The sequence below is a fragment of the Botryllus schlosseri genome, chromosome 16, assembly GCF_051294905.1.
Source record: "Botryllus schlosseri isolate E-star chromosome 16, Bs_hap1, whole genome shotgun sequence".
In the NCBI taxonomy this organism is placed as follows: Eukaryota; Metazoa; Chordata; class Ascidiacea; order Stolidobranchia; family Styelidae; genus Botryllus; species Botryllus schlosseri.
The window spans coordinates 5,058,322-5,071,569 of NC_137251.1; the positions used below are offsets into that span (position 1 = coordinate 5,058,322).

At 41.7% G+C, this 13,248-nt stretch overlaps 1 protein-coding gene across 3 annotated transcripts in view; it reads right to left on the reverse strand.

The window, feature by feature from the left end:
* LOC145458382 (ATP-dependent chromatin remodeler CHD7-like) overlaps nucleotides 1–12,692 on the reverse strand; it is a 46,647-nt gene extending 33,955 nt beyond the window's left edge. The window contains exons 1-15 of one of the 3 annotated variants that reach the window (XM_080336740.1): nucleotides 10,905–12,692; nucleotides 8,391–10,834; nucleotides 7,730–7,916; nucleotides 7,129–7,257; nucleotides 6,657–6,723; nucleotides 6,493–6,595; nucleotides 5,626–5,754; nucleotides 5,409–5,502; nucleotides 4,170–4,350; nucleotides 3,442–3,553; nucleotides 2,961–3,044; nucleotides 1,681–1,818; nucleotides 1,403–1,618; nucleotides 348–500; nucleotides 78–254 (exon numbers count right to left, since the gene is read on the reverse strand). In XM_080336740.1, coding sequence (XP_080192866.1) covers nucleotides 78–254; nucleotides 348–500; nucleotides 1,403–1,618; nucleotides 1,681–1,818; nucleotides 2,961–3,044; nucleotides 3,442–3,553; nucleotides 4,170–4,350; nucleotides 5,409–5,502; nucleotides 5,626–5,754; nucleotides 6,493–6,595; nucleotides 6,657–6,723; nucleotides 7,129–7,257; nucleotides 7,730–7,916; nucleotides 8,391–10,834; nucleotides 10,905–11,334 — 4,644 coding nt within the window. In that variant the 5' untranslated portion in view covers nucleotides 11,335–12,692. The remainder of the gene's footprint in view (nucleotides 1–77; nucleotides 255–347; nucleotides 501–1,402; nucleotides 1,619–1,680; nucleotides 1,819–2,960; nucleotides 3,045–3,441; nucleotides 3,554–4,169; nucleotides 4,351–5,408; nucleotides 5,503–5,625; nucleotides 5,755–6,492; nucleotides 6,596–6,656; nucleotides 6,724–7,128; nucleotides 7,258–7,729; nucleotides 7,917–8,390; nucleotides 10,835–10,904) is intronic. The other 2 variants (XM_080336739.1, XM_080336738.1) reach the window with 2 other exon arrangements.
* Between the last annotated feature and the right edge of the window lie 556 nt (nucleotides 12,693–13,248).

The window sequence follows — 13,248 nt, forward strand, 5'->3', positions numbered from 1 at the left end:
ATAATCTTGATTGGCGAAAAAACATTTTATCAAGAACAAAAATGTATGAATCGACCAAAAAAAAATTCATCACTCACCAAGTGCATCGACCTCAAAGAGTCGGCCAGTTTGCAAGACTGATTTTTCAACCTGTGCGCTTCGTCGATGATGGAACATTTCCATTCAATGTCCTGTAAGTGCGAGCTCTCCAATACGATCATCTCGTACGTTGTGATGACGGCGTGCATCTTATATTTCCCCGGTATTTCCTCCAGCTATTGGCACGAGAAGGGACAGGCGTTAGCGATGCGACAAGTCACAAAAAAATCCATCAATTTTGTGTGCGAAAATTTCATAACGCTGCTTACATTTTCATTGCGACATAGGAATTCATAAGTTCGAATCATATCTCTGCTCGTTTGGCTGCCGTGATAGATGACCGCATTCATGTTGGTCCACGCGGCGAATTCTCTTTGCCAATTGCAGATTGTACTCAAAGGCGCCACGATTAGAAACGGCCCCTGAATGAAAACATTATCATATTGGTACATATAATTGACGGCCATAGTATCATTTAATGCTACTGGCCCCTTAAAAAAGAGGACTAAGACAGGATAAAACCCAAATCAATATCGTGAACAGGGTTAACAGCCATTCAAATGTAGCAGTAGTTCGTAGTTTTTGTTTAAAAACGCATCACTTCCCAATACAGTCAAGATTCGGTGACGTTCTTCGCCATGTATGCCGCATTATAGGAGAGGTTTCGAATTCCCTGATATCCAGAACCGCAGAAGTCGAGCACATAATTTCAGCATGTCATAATTATACGTTAGTCTTCCAAATTTTACACTCGAGCAATTTGTTGTCGAACGATAGAAACTCGGAACTGGCATCTCACAGGAATAAAATTGTATTTTCTTGACTGCATCATAATGGAAGTCTATTACTTCAACATGAGAATATCTAAAGAGTACATCGGCAATTTACATGATGCATGGCAGTATGGGTTGGATCAAAAATAAAATAAGGAAAATAGCAGTGAAGAAATACGATCATGACTGGGCAATGGTATTGCTTTTATCACCCACCGTCAAACTGTACCAGCTATACGCTAATACCGGAACTAGATTAATACATAGCATAACGCGTTACAGTTTAAGGCAACTACTAACCACCCGATTCCAGACACCAAAACTATTCGTCTTTTAATCAATTCCAAACTTGAAGTGATTCTTCTAAGAAAACTGTCAACTCGCCGCATTTTGACGACCGCATTGCGGGAATATAACAAAATTTCCAGAAAATTTTCCAACTAATCTTTCGCCAGTCAACATCGTAAATTAAGCAATCATATGGAAGCCACTGGAATGTTTTCATTCAAAAATCCCAGATCACAAATATCACATAAGAGTAACTGCCATACCTCGATGCCGTGATCATAGACTTTCTGCAGGAACGTGATGCTCTGCACCGTTTTGCCCAGGCCCATTTCGTCCGCCAAAATACAGTTTCTCTTGTTATACCAATTGAACAGGAGCCAGTTGATGCCTTCGAGCTGGTAATCTCTCAATTCGTTATTGTTCAGAAACTTGCCGTCAGCCGTACCCAGTTTTCGGAAGGTCTTTTTCTCCGGCCTTTCCTGAAAATCAAACATATCTATGTCAACGGATGGTCTAGAAAGGCCGTTTTCAAGACGCTCACGGGCGGATTATCGGCAGGCATGTACTTGCAGCGTTGTTCGAAGGCCTCCACTTTTTCGCGTGGCACATCTACCTCCGCCTCCCACGTGCAGTCCTCGTATGGTAGCGAACACCATTTCACAAAGTAGTGTTTTTCCGACTGCAATAAAACATCCTTTTAACGGCGGAATATTCCATTTTTTGTTCTTGAAACGTAACGCAAAAGCTAGTCGAAGGATCGCGTCAAAATGCAAATTGAAACTGTGGTGCAGATTTCGACAAAAATCATTGAAGCTAGTAATCGAAAGTAGTGTTTTCCAACTTATACTACTTGTACCTAAAATTTTTCAGTTTTTGAGGCAAAACTAGGACTAGAATACTCGGAAATAACCAATTCAATAGAAATTTCCATGTTACTTGTACGCGAGCACCAATGATGACCCAATGACCACCTTCCCCGAGCATTCCAAAAACACAAACAGGCCATCTTTTAACAAGCTCTAGATTGCGGGTCGTGTAGATGCATTATAAACTAGCTGTGCGGCAGCATAGCACATGCAATTGTGTGCAGACTAGGAAATTTTGTAGACGTAATAGGCATTATGCATGACATTAACTGTATTCGAATGGAAATAACAGCCCATGCCTGACCCAAATATATGAGAACGTAATGAACAAGCGATTTACATTCACCTTTAAGGAAGATTACAATGGAAGTTACGTCTGCAGTTACGTCGGCCATGAACTAGTGCAGTTCAGTAAGAAGAAAGCTTGCTTTCCGCAATGGAAAACATTAAAGTAACTTGGTTCCTGACTAGATTTTCTGCAATCTCGGAATGAATGGTATTTGATCGTTTAGTTCTGGTGCTTGGAATTCTAATCCCCAGACTATAAATCCAGCCACGCTCCCAATCCGAATAAATAAACAACGTATGAGCAGAGCGTTTCGGGCGATCAATGCAAATCTATTTATCTCACGATATCGATTGTGCTTTTAACATCACAAAATATCCATCAATCAGTTGAGATTTTAGATTTAATATCACACATTTGCCCCGGTTACAATTCAACGCGTTGAATGCAAAAATGCTAAACATTGATCTCGGTAAAGGGATGTCTCTATTAAACACGTGAAAATGAAGAATCGGGCCCACATTTGATAATTGACACTTCATATCGTCAACCATACTAATGCAACCTAATTTACAGCCCCAATTCACAAGATCAAACTTTGTAATCTCGCCTACGCAGTCAACCCGGTTGGATCAATACTCCATAAATAGAATCAACAAGCTTATTTACCATGCCGTCTGTGTCGTCTTGAGCAACGTCTAACACCCTTTCCACCTCCACAAAGTCTGGATTGAAAGGTTCCGATATCTCAGCCTGTAAAATAATCGGAAACGTTTAAATTTGGTAACATAGACCCACTGCTCTCGATAACCAACGATATTTGAAGACATAAGCCACAGTTCCCGTAAAATCATTCCAGGAAATGATAGGCTTACTGGCACCGCGGAGACGCCAAGTCCAAACAAAATCGTGTGATTCTTAGTATTCTATATACGCACACGAGACAAACACACGTAAAAGTTATTATCAAAGTCTGTAGCTTATAATTCGACGATGAAGATTACAATGTAATCCACGCTTCCACCGATGTCAATCTCAGGATGTAGTAATGACCCGCGTACATTTTTGTCACATTACCAACGTGACAAATCATAACATCGATCTGGTCGGGCCATGCCACGCGAGTCAGCGGCTGAATAACAGAAATCACCTTCAAGTATTCCGGCATGGAGGCCATCTTTGTTTTGTATCTCTTGATTTTGCCGTCGACACGTTTGTCCTCGAATTCGTCTTTGGTTTTCCAATTGCAATGCAGGTAGGAACTAAAAACATGATTCGAAAATGTGGTGTAAAGATGGCCCATATAGGCCCAACAATGTGTTTTCGCATGGGTGAGCCAATGCAGCGGTATTCTTGCTCGTACCTCAGCATACTATACGATTCCACGGGGACATGTGATATCTGAGTGGGTCTGGGGTAGGCCTGCTATCAGATTGCATGTGTCTCTACTAAACCAGCAACTCGACATGATATTATACTGAAAGCGTTCCATGACAGTACCATTATAGCCCCACCGAACACTTTCAATTTCTAGCAATATGTTTCAATATGTTTACAACAGCAAAATTTGTCGCCTATAGCAGATTGCACAATCTGATAATAATTGTGGTAAAATGCGTGCCGGAGGTCTCGTATATGTTTGTGTTAAGAAATTGATGGCAGTAGTAGTGAAAATTTGAATGGCGCAACGACCACACCTACAAGATCAAAATTGTAATCAACATTGTCTCATCAATGTTCACCCCTGATTGACATATCAAATCACTCCAGTATCAAAATGAGCATTTGTTGAAAGAGTACTTGAAAAAAGAAATAGCTAGTCAGTGATACCAGACATGAACACCATAACAGACACAAAATTTCCAAAAAAAAACTCACTAGTTTTTATATTTCACATAATACTCCTCCACGTCTTCATATTCGCTTGCATTACCGTCGTCCTCATCATCAGCCGATTTTTCCTGAGGCGGATTTTCAGTGGCGGTGCCGTTTTCCGAACCGTCTCCAGTCTCTTTCGATTCTGCGTCCCCTTCCTGGTCTTCGGGCTTCTCAGATTTTGCTACGAAGAAAATGAGCTTGTAGTTTGAAACAAAGTATAAGCCTATCTAGTCTAAAAATCTATCTAAACACAGTCGATGGGTAAATGACTTCAGTAACTTTAGTAACAGAGAATCTGTTTTCACTGCAGAATACACTATAATTAGAAACCGTCAATTTAAATGTTTTCTACTTTCTCGTATTGCGGAGTTACCCACATAAATGCTCGTTTTATCACAACTCAACAATCGAAGCTAAATTTAACTTGCATCTTACATGGTAATAACCGCTGTATGCATGCCATGCATGGATTGGAAAGGTAGTTAGTAGTACACATTGTAACTACGCTAGCTCCTAGAAATTGCAGAATTACATAATGTCTGTACACAGGAGATGAGGGAAGCTCGCGGTAAACAAAACCCACCTACAATCATATCAGTACCATATGATACAACTATTCCACATTTGCATTTAAACAAACATACCATGAATGAAACTTGTAAAAATACAACCAAGCACACACTGGAAGTAGAAAAAAGCTACTCGAGTAGGCTTTGAACGTGTTACCGAGCACTTCAAGATAAGAACGACCTAAACTCAGATCGTCGGCTTACAAAATTCAAACTCATGTCTTTGCTAAATCAACAACAAAACAATTCAAGTCGCTAGCCGGCGTATCACGCTGGCAAACAGGGACTATTTGTCATATCACTAGCCGTAATGATTAACGTCAAATTCTCATTATGTCAGTAATGTATTTGTTTTGTGATTTCTTTCAGAGCTAAGTGCAATCCGCCATTGAATCTTCTGGGTTAGATTTACCGGTACTGCAATCAAATCAACCCGCTCTTATCAGAGTTCTCATTTTCATGTTGCCTAAAGTAAAGACTTCTGAACAAGATGTGTCTTACACATTAAAATGCCAATTTTCTGTACTAAAATCAGAATTTAAGTACGAGACATTGCGTTGCACACGTGTACTTCAACAAACATACCGGACAAAAAAGCCTAGTCTTAGATATCAGTTATTGACGCGGCCTACACCGGTCAAAAGCGTGTCACCAAAAGCCGGAAACAGACCTTCCTCATTTGCCTTCTTTGTCTTCTTGACCTTTCTCATCCTCGCGTCCAAAATCTTCTCCACTATCATGACGTCGTCCGATTTATCCATTTCCTATTCCGGAACGCAAAAACAAACGACCGAATCAATATCTCACCGTCTCAACCCCGATAGAGCTACACATTACCACAATGCCGGGTCACAAAATCAATGAGACGACGCCGCGTCGGCACTTACCACTATCGTTTCGTTCGCCTTAATCGAGAAGCTGCCGTCGATGTCGTTGCCGGAATCATCATCAGACAACTGGTAATCCACATTTTCCGTGTACTGCTTCCTCTTAACATTTCGAGCCGACCTTCGTTTCTGTTTCGAGTAGATATCACCAATCAAGACAAGGCTCGCAAGACATAACTTCTATTTTATTGCTAACGCAGTACGTAAGAGCTGGCAAGGATGCAGTTTTTTATCAACGGATTCATTCCAATTACCTTGAATCGGAACAACGCCGACTTTGAGATAATGTCATACGAATTCAGGATTGATTAAAGATTTAAAACTGAAAATTTCAATCTGCTCGGCTAAAATACACAGGGATTTTGTTCATTTTTTGTCATGGCTCAGACAAAAGCCATTTAGAAAAAGATCGGATATGAGTGACAGTGACACATCTTTCATTCTGACCGGAGTGATCTCTCAGAAAGCCCGACAAAAGTATATTTCCAAAAACCAGAGAAACTTTTTCATGAAACGGTGGCCAGTCATGCCGCTGATAGGTCATCAGGACAGCCGGTCACAAACATAATAATGATAATACATAGGCCTATGTGCAATGTATGTAAATATGTGTGGTAATAAATACAATGCAATAGTAATATTACCGTATGTTGACATACAAAATTCTATTGAATTCTCGACTAGTTGCTGACAATTACCTACGACGAAGGTCAGATGAAAATATTCGAGTTTTAATATGATTAAATTATTCTACTGAATATTAACAATGTGTATATATCATGTTTCATTGTATCCTACATATTCCATTCCCATATATATATATATATATGATTTGATTCAAGCTTGCCTCTCAAACTAAACTCTCACCTCAATAAGGCTTTCGTCAACCTCTGGAAGCAAACTGTCAAAATCATCAGTGTCGTCGCCTTTCTTGCGCTTCTTTTTCTTGATTTTACAAGTAGCCGGCGGTCTGCACGTGAAAACTGCGTTAGACCAGCCTGGCAAACACCGCAAACACTATTCGAGCTTACTTTTTCCGTTTCTTATCAGATATCTGCGTATGCTTCGCGCCTGCTTCCGCGGCCTCCTTCGTCACCGCTGAAAATGTAACCATTATCAATCAGATGTGGTCAAAACAGTCATGGTTGCCGCTCGATTACAAGTATACTTTGCGAGCAGAGCAAGTAACTATTCTAGGGTTGCACAAAAATCTGAAAACTCTCCCAAGTAGAAGTGGAATTAGTCTAACTCTAAAATCATACCCAATTGAAGAAATAGTACTGCAAGAATTCAAAACCTGTTTGATTGCTTTGAAAAAGTAGGATCACTTCATTAACGACCACCTGATATCAATACACACACCTCGTAATCGATATCGTAGAGAAGAAGTAAATTATTGGGCCAAAGGTAGAGATAGTATCAATAACTGTCTGTGGGAACATTCCAAACGCGATAAGAGTGCGTCGCAATCCTGTATAATCTGCACAGAATTGATAATCGTACCTGTTATGGACTTTGTGGGAGTGTCGGCTTTATCGGCGGTCTTTTTCACCCGTTCTTTCTTCGCTTTAGGGCCGTCACCTTCCTTGGACGCTTTCGTTTTTTTGGCCGTTTTCTCAGTTTTTGGAGAATCTGCAATCGAAAATCGCGAGAAATTTGTCATTTTAAAAACATCACAGACCTTGGTGTAGGCTACCAGCTAGGATTCGAATGAGAAATGCACAATATTACAATATTAATGTTAAAAAACGTATGTTAGGTCTGCACATATAGATGTCTCCAAACTAGTGACATGTTTCCATTAAATAATTATTAAACATAACATACAATCTGAATTCTCAAAGTAGTTGTCATCGTTGGTACTCAAGTGAAAGTAACATTGTAAATTTCTACTCTAATACAAGAAGAATAGCAATTTTAGAGCAAATAAAAAGTTCCAGACACAGTTTAGCATAGAGAAAAATGTGATGTGAAGTAGAAGCAGTCTAAAAATACAGTCAGAGACTCAGAATATGTAGTCAAATCCTCCTGAGTACCTCAAAATACTACACTACACTACTGTACACCTCTATGCTACATATGATACACTATTCAGACAACACACCTTTTACAGGAACAGGCTGTCGAAGTCCCGGGTGCATCCCTTCGACAGTCCTGGGAAGTCTCGGGTCATGCCAGCCTTGAACCCGCATACCGTCCATCGGTTGAGAGTAAGCGCCCACAGGACCAGGTGCGCCATGATGATATTGAGGCCTCATGTGCGGCCCTTGTGGTATCATACCGGGCTGTGTCTAAAATGAGGAAATCTTATAAAACACAAGCCGTTAAAAAGCATATGGTTGGTCTGGGTACGAAAATTGAAGATTTCAAGACATTAAAGACCTGATATATACAAATAACTGGTTTGTGGTACAGAACTATAAGATTGATTTCGTCACAACATCCCTTGCAAGAGTATATTATTTAATTTTAATTTAAATGATGTATTGATATCGAAATAAAAATATCATGAAAATATTTTCAGCTGACACTCGGTGAGAGTAATCGACAGATTCAAAAGAAAAACCAATACCGCAAAGTATGACGTAGCAATCAGAATTACACACTATGAAATTCGTATTGCAACAATGGTGACAAAAACTTTGAAGTATACAAAAAGTACAAAAATAGTTGAGTTAAAAATATGATCAATTCAAAATTCTTAAAATTTAAGTTACAAGATTTAAAAAAATACCGAAATTCAAAATTTAAGTTGTATAGGCTACCTGCATTGCGAAGTTTGGATCTGGCGCACGTAAATATGGCCTCGGATGCGGCCCATTTTCATAAAGCGGATGTCTAGTATTCGGGTCATGGTACCGATACCCTGGCTGTGGCGGGTATCCTGGTCTCTGGCCGTATCCCGACGGAAACCGATTAGCCGGACCATGCATTGGCATCGCATGGCGTTCGGGGTATGCAACATTGCTCGGTTGTCGGGGAAACCTCTGCGTCATTGGAATTCGCGGATAATTCGGATGACGCATCGGAGCGTGAGGAACACGCGGTCCCATTACTTGCTCCCCTTGCATACGCATGCCTGGCATCACTTGAGCGGGCGGAGTATGAAATTTTGTAGGACCGTGCACGGAAGGCCGGACCGACTGTGGCATAGCGTGCATTCTCGGTGCCTGCGCAGGTCCATGCATGACAGGCATGTTTGGATCGTGCATCACAGGAGCCATAGAGCGCGGCTTGCCTTGCATTGTACTCGATGAGAACGCGCTTTTTGGTGGTGGCGCACTGGGCGCTTGAGTTACTGGCCCCACGCTGACCGGTGCTGGCCCTACACTGACCGGAAATTCAACACTAGGAGTGTCCGGCACAGTATTCGCAGTCTTTGAATCTGAGTTGAAAGCATCTAAATCAGAATTCGCTTGCTCTGATTGTTCAGCAGGAGGTGCATTTACCTCTTGGGCTTCCTTATCATTAGTGGGTACATCGCCAATCTGAGATTCATTAATTCCCATTTGAATCGATGACTGTTCGGGTAACGGTACATCTGCTGCAGGCGCAGAATTAGGCTTATCTTCCGCCCCTACCTTATCCTCATTATCCGGCAACAATCTACCGTCAGGGTTGGTAACCTGGCTTGCTATTGACTCGTTTCTGGATTCGACTTCAGCCGTTGGCGGAAAGCCCGTTTGCGGAGCTGGCAACTCATTTTGAAGTGTCGCTAGAGACTGACTTGTGTTTTCAGGCTGTTGAGCCACAATCGGTGTCTGCTCTTGTGGCGGCATACTTTGTTCGACTGGCTTATCGACTTCCATCGACATGTCGCTATGCTCGCTGGGTGCTTTCGACCCTGTAGACACATTCAATTGTCCAGGACTCATCATGCTTTGCATGTTTTCCTGTACATGTTTTACAGGAGTCATGGAGGCATCGTTGGAAGGCTTACGTACTGGCGATGCGACTGGCGGTCTAGCATCCATAGGCATTCTCAATTGAGGTTGATTAGGCTGCATCGCAAAGCCTTGCGGCTGCATCTGTCTTATACCCGCGTGCCCTGAAACATCGTGCCTAGGCGATAGCATGTTGCGCTGATTATTAGTCATGACTACGTCGTGAGGTTGTTTCGGTAGCTGCACCGAAGACTGCTGATGATACGGCGATGTTTTATTGACGTGACCCTGATTTGCGCTGGGACTCGACATTGAATACTGCTGGTAATCAGCAGAGTAAGGCATCTGTCTTGGGGACTGTTGCGCCGACATGGGCGCCGTATGATTAGGTGGATAGGAATGGCGAGGTGAAGAGAGAATGTTATGATTGCCTTGGTGATAAACGGGCGACTGCGAAGCCACTGGTTGTAAGGTAGGCGATTGTAAAGTTGGCGGATGTATATTTGAGTTTTTACCGTGCATCGGATTCGGCGACATCATAGTGGGAGGATAGTTGCTGGGCGATGCGGACCCAGGCAGAGCCATCCCGGGTTGATTAATCATGGGCGACATCTGCTGACCACTTGGTCGCCTCATTCTAGGACCTTCGCCAGGTCTTTGGTAGAGTCCAGGCATTGCGGCACGTTCCGGGGATCCCATAAAGTTTGAATCATTGTTCCTGGGTGGATAACTGTACGAGTTTGGGGTAGACGGTGCAGGCTTTGGAGCGATATCTTCCAGTTGCTCCATAAAGCTTCCCGCCGCTATACTAGTGTCATCCAAAAGTGTGTCTAAGCTGAAATTTTCAGGTTTTCCAGGATTTTTCATCCCAACGCTTGTAGCTACCGGGACTTGCATCCTCGGTTGAGCCATTGGTGACGCCATACGAGGCGGCGCTTGGCCATACAGCCCGGTTTGATCACCTGGGTTGTATCGCGCGGGGTATGAGGTTGTAGTCCTAGGCGGGGTTTGTGTTACACGAGTTGTACGCACTGACGACGCATTCATAGGATACACCTTTGACGGATCGTGATTCGAAATGCCTGGGGTGTAGTGCCTGGTGTGCGCGCCGTACGACGGTGTACTGGGTAAAGATGAGTTTTGATACTGCATCATCTGCTGATGGGGTTGCTGGACAGCTCCACTGTAAGGCGCTGGGGTTCTGTGGTTTTGGGCCGGATGATAGTGAGAATAGGAAGCTGAACTTTGTTGGGGTGGTCGTGACTGATAGCTCATTCTTGCGGCTGAATTATGCATTCTGCTGTAATCCGGATTAAATTTTTCCCCTGTAAAAATAAGTGTTGAAATAGGCGAGTTAACCGTACTGATGGAAGATAGCAAATAGAAAATACATACCTGGCATGACATTGCGTTGGATATGCCTCTGCAACGGATCTTCATTAACAGCATTGGGGGCGGCGTGTTGGCGATTTACATTCATACCCGGCATAGACGGGTATCGTGACGTGTAATCCTGTTGGCTGTAACTTTTCTGATAGTCTGGATACATTTTTCTTTGATCAAACGATGGATACTGACTAGTCATTCCTGGTTGGGATGTATCCCACGGTGCGTGCGATCGTACATTGGACGCGGTATGAAGCGGCATTTCCATTGGTTTCATGACAGAGTTTGCATCATGATACGAATACATACCGCCAGGCCTTTGTACATATGAAGGCACTGGTGCGTGCCCCCTTGGAGCATACTGCTGGGGTATGTTTTCTGGCTGCGAAGCATACAACTGCGGCCTGTTCCAATTACCCTGACCAGTCGGTTGGTACATAATACAGGGTGTCAAATTGTCTATAATTGGTCAGCATGAACGGGTACTTTAGTTAAAATATCATCTCTGTGATAGTAACTAATGATGACTAATCGATAATACTTTGAATCTTTCAAAATATCTGTAGACATTGATGGATATTATAACAGAAACATAATAAGATCTTCTTGGAGGTACAGAACTTCAATATACGATTATCGATATACAATGCACTTTCCAATCCTCCACTAGATGCTGACGATTGCCCCTGACGAGTGTCAGACAAAAATATTTGGGTTCATTTCAATATGAATATACCGTTCAATAGTAACATTATAGTTATTCTTCATTGAATCTTTGTATCATGTTCATTAAAGTTTGCGGCGAGGTTAATTAACATCACAGGTATATTCCTTTTGAGAAGGAGTTGTAGCTATATGATGACATCACTTCATATCAGGCACCTTCTGACAAAATTGCTCTCAAGTAACCCATTGAAATGGCCAATTAGAGATATGGAGGAGCTGCTGGAAGGCATAATGCGTCAATTGATTTTACATCTCTTCAAGTATTTGAATGGTCTGGAGTGATGGATGGTGTCCTGTAGACTTTGCATATTGAAACCAGCTAGATAGGCCTAACACTTGATAGCAACAGAGAACGAACAATACTACCATTGGTGTTGCTCTGCTGCTATTATGCGTTAGGCCTATCAAGCATATTGGAAGAATTTTTTCCGCGAAAGTTCCATTATGTATACGACATACGTATATATATATACATCAAGACATCTACTTCCAGAGTAATAAAGTTCATCCTCATGATTTACATGACAAAAACTAGTATATCATATTGTTGAATCCTGATTCATCAAGTTGGGTAAGTATATTTTGACACCAGCAGTCAGAAATTTAGTGACTCGGCCATGACAATAATGCTGATACTTAACAAGATCGATCATGACGGATAACCCATATTTTAGCACATATTTACTGAGTTAGTTTCAATAGGCCAACTGAAATCCTAAAATGACCACGGCACTTCAATCTTTAGTACGGTACCCTCGTCCAGTACCATAGCACACAAATTACAATATAATAGCAAGTTCAATCATATTCCAAATATGTTATATATACAAAAGACCTTTAAGATACGAAGTCAGTAAAAATATTCACGGGTTGGTGCAATTGAGTGCACAGTAACGTCAGTTGGGTGCATCATAAGGACAGACGTAAAAAATCCAAATCTGTATTTCCGATTAAAATGCCAAGGTTTCTGTCCATCATAGTCCCATAGGCCATATATAACATTTATTTTTTCGTATATACATTAATATTCAAATACTATATTGGTGTAATCTTGGTCTTAAAACGACAACTGGAAACAAATATATAGAATTTGAATATTAAGAGGAAAAAATTGAATTTGGATTTTTCAATGATGAATGATCAACAATTAACAAAGACTGCAAAATTGTTATTAATATTAGAAATTTGTTATGTGCATAAACTGTCGTCATTGTACACGCGCTTCCCGATCGACTGACCGAGCATTAAACGCAACAACACTCTCCAAATATATGCATGTCGGCTCACGGTACATCGGTACCCGATTGGAATCTCGGTACGTTTTGCCTGATATATCAGGGGAGCATTGAAGATTCCTCTGTGAGCACAGGCGATTTTGGTGTGAGACAATCTCGTTACCTGTGAGACACTGACGATTTTGCTGTGAGAATATCTCGACACAGGTGATTCTGCTGTGAGACAATCTCGTTCCCTGTGAGACACCGAGGATTTTCCTGCGAGAAAATCACCATTGCCAATAAGAAATACATAGGCCACCTGCACAATAGTGATTTACTCACAGGAAAATCCTCCCTATCACTTTTTGTTGAGAGTGATCTTCAAGAAAAACTATAGAGAGAATAGCGTG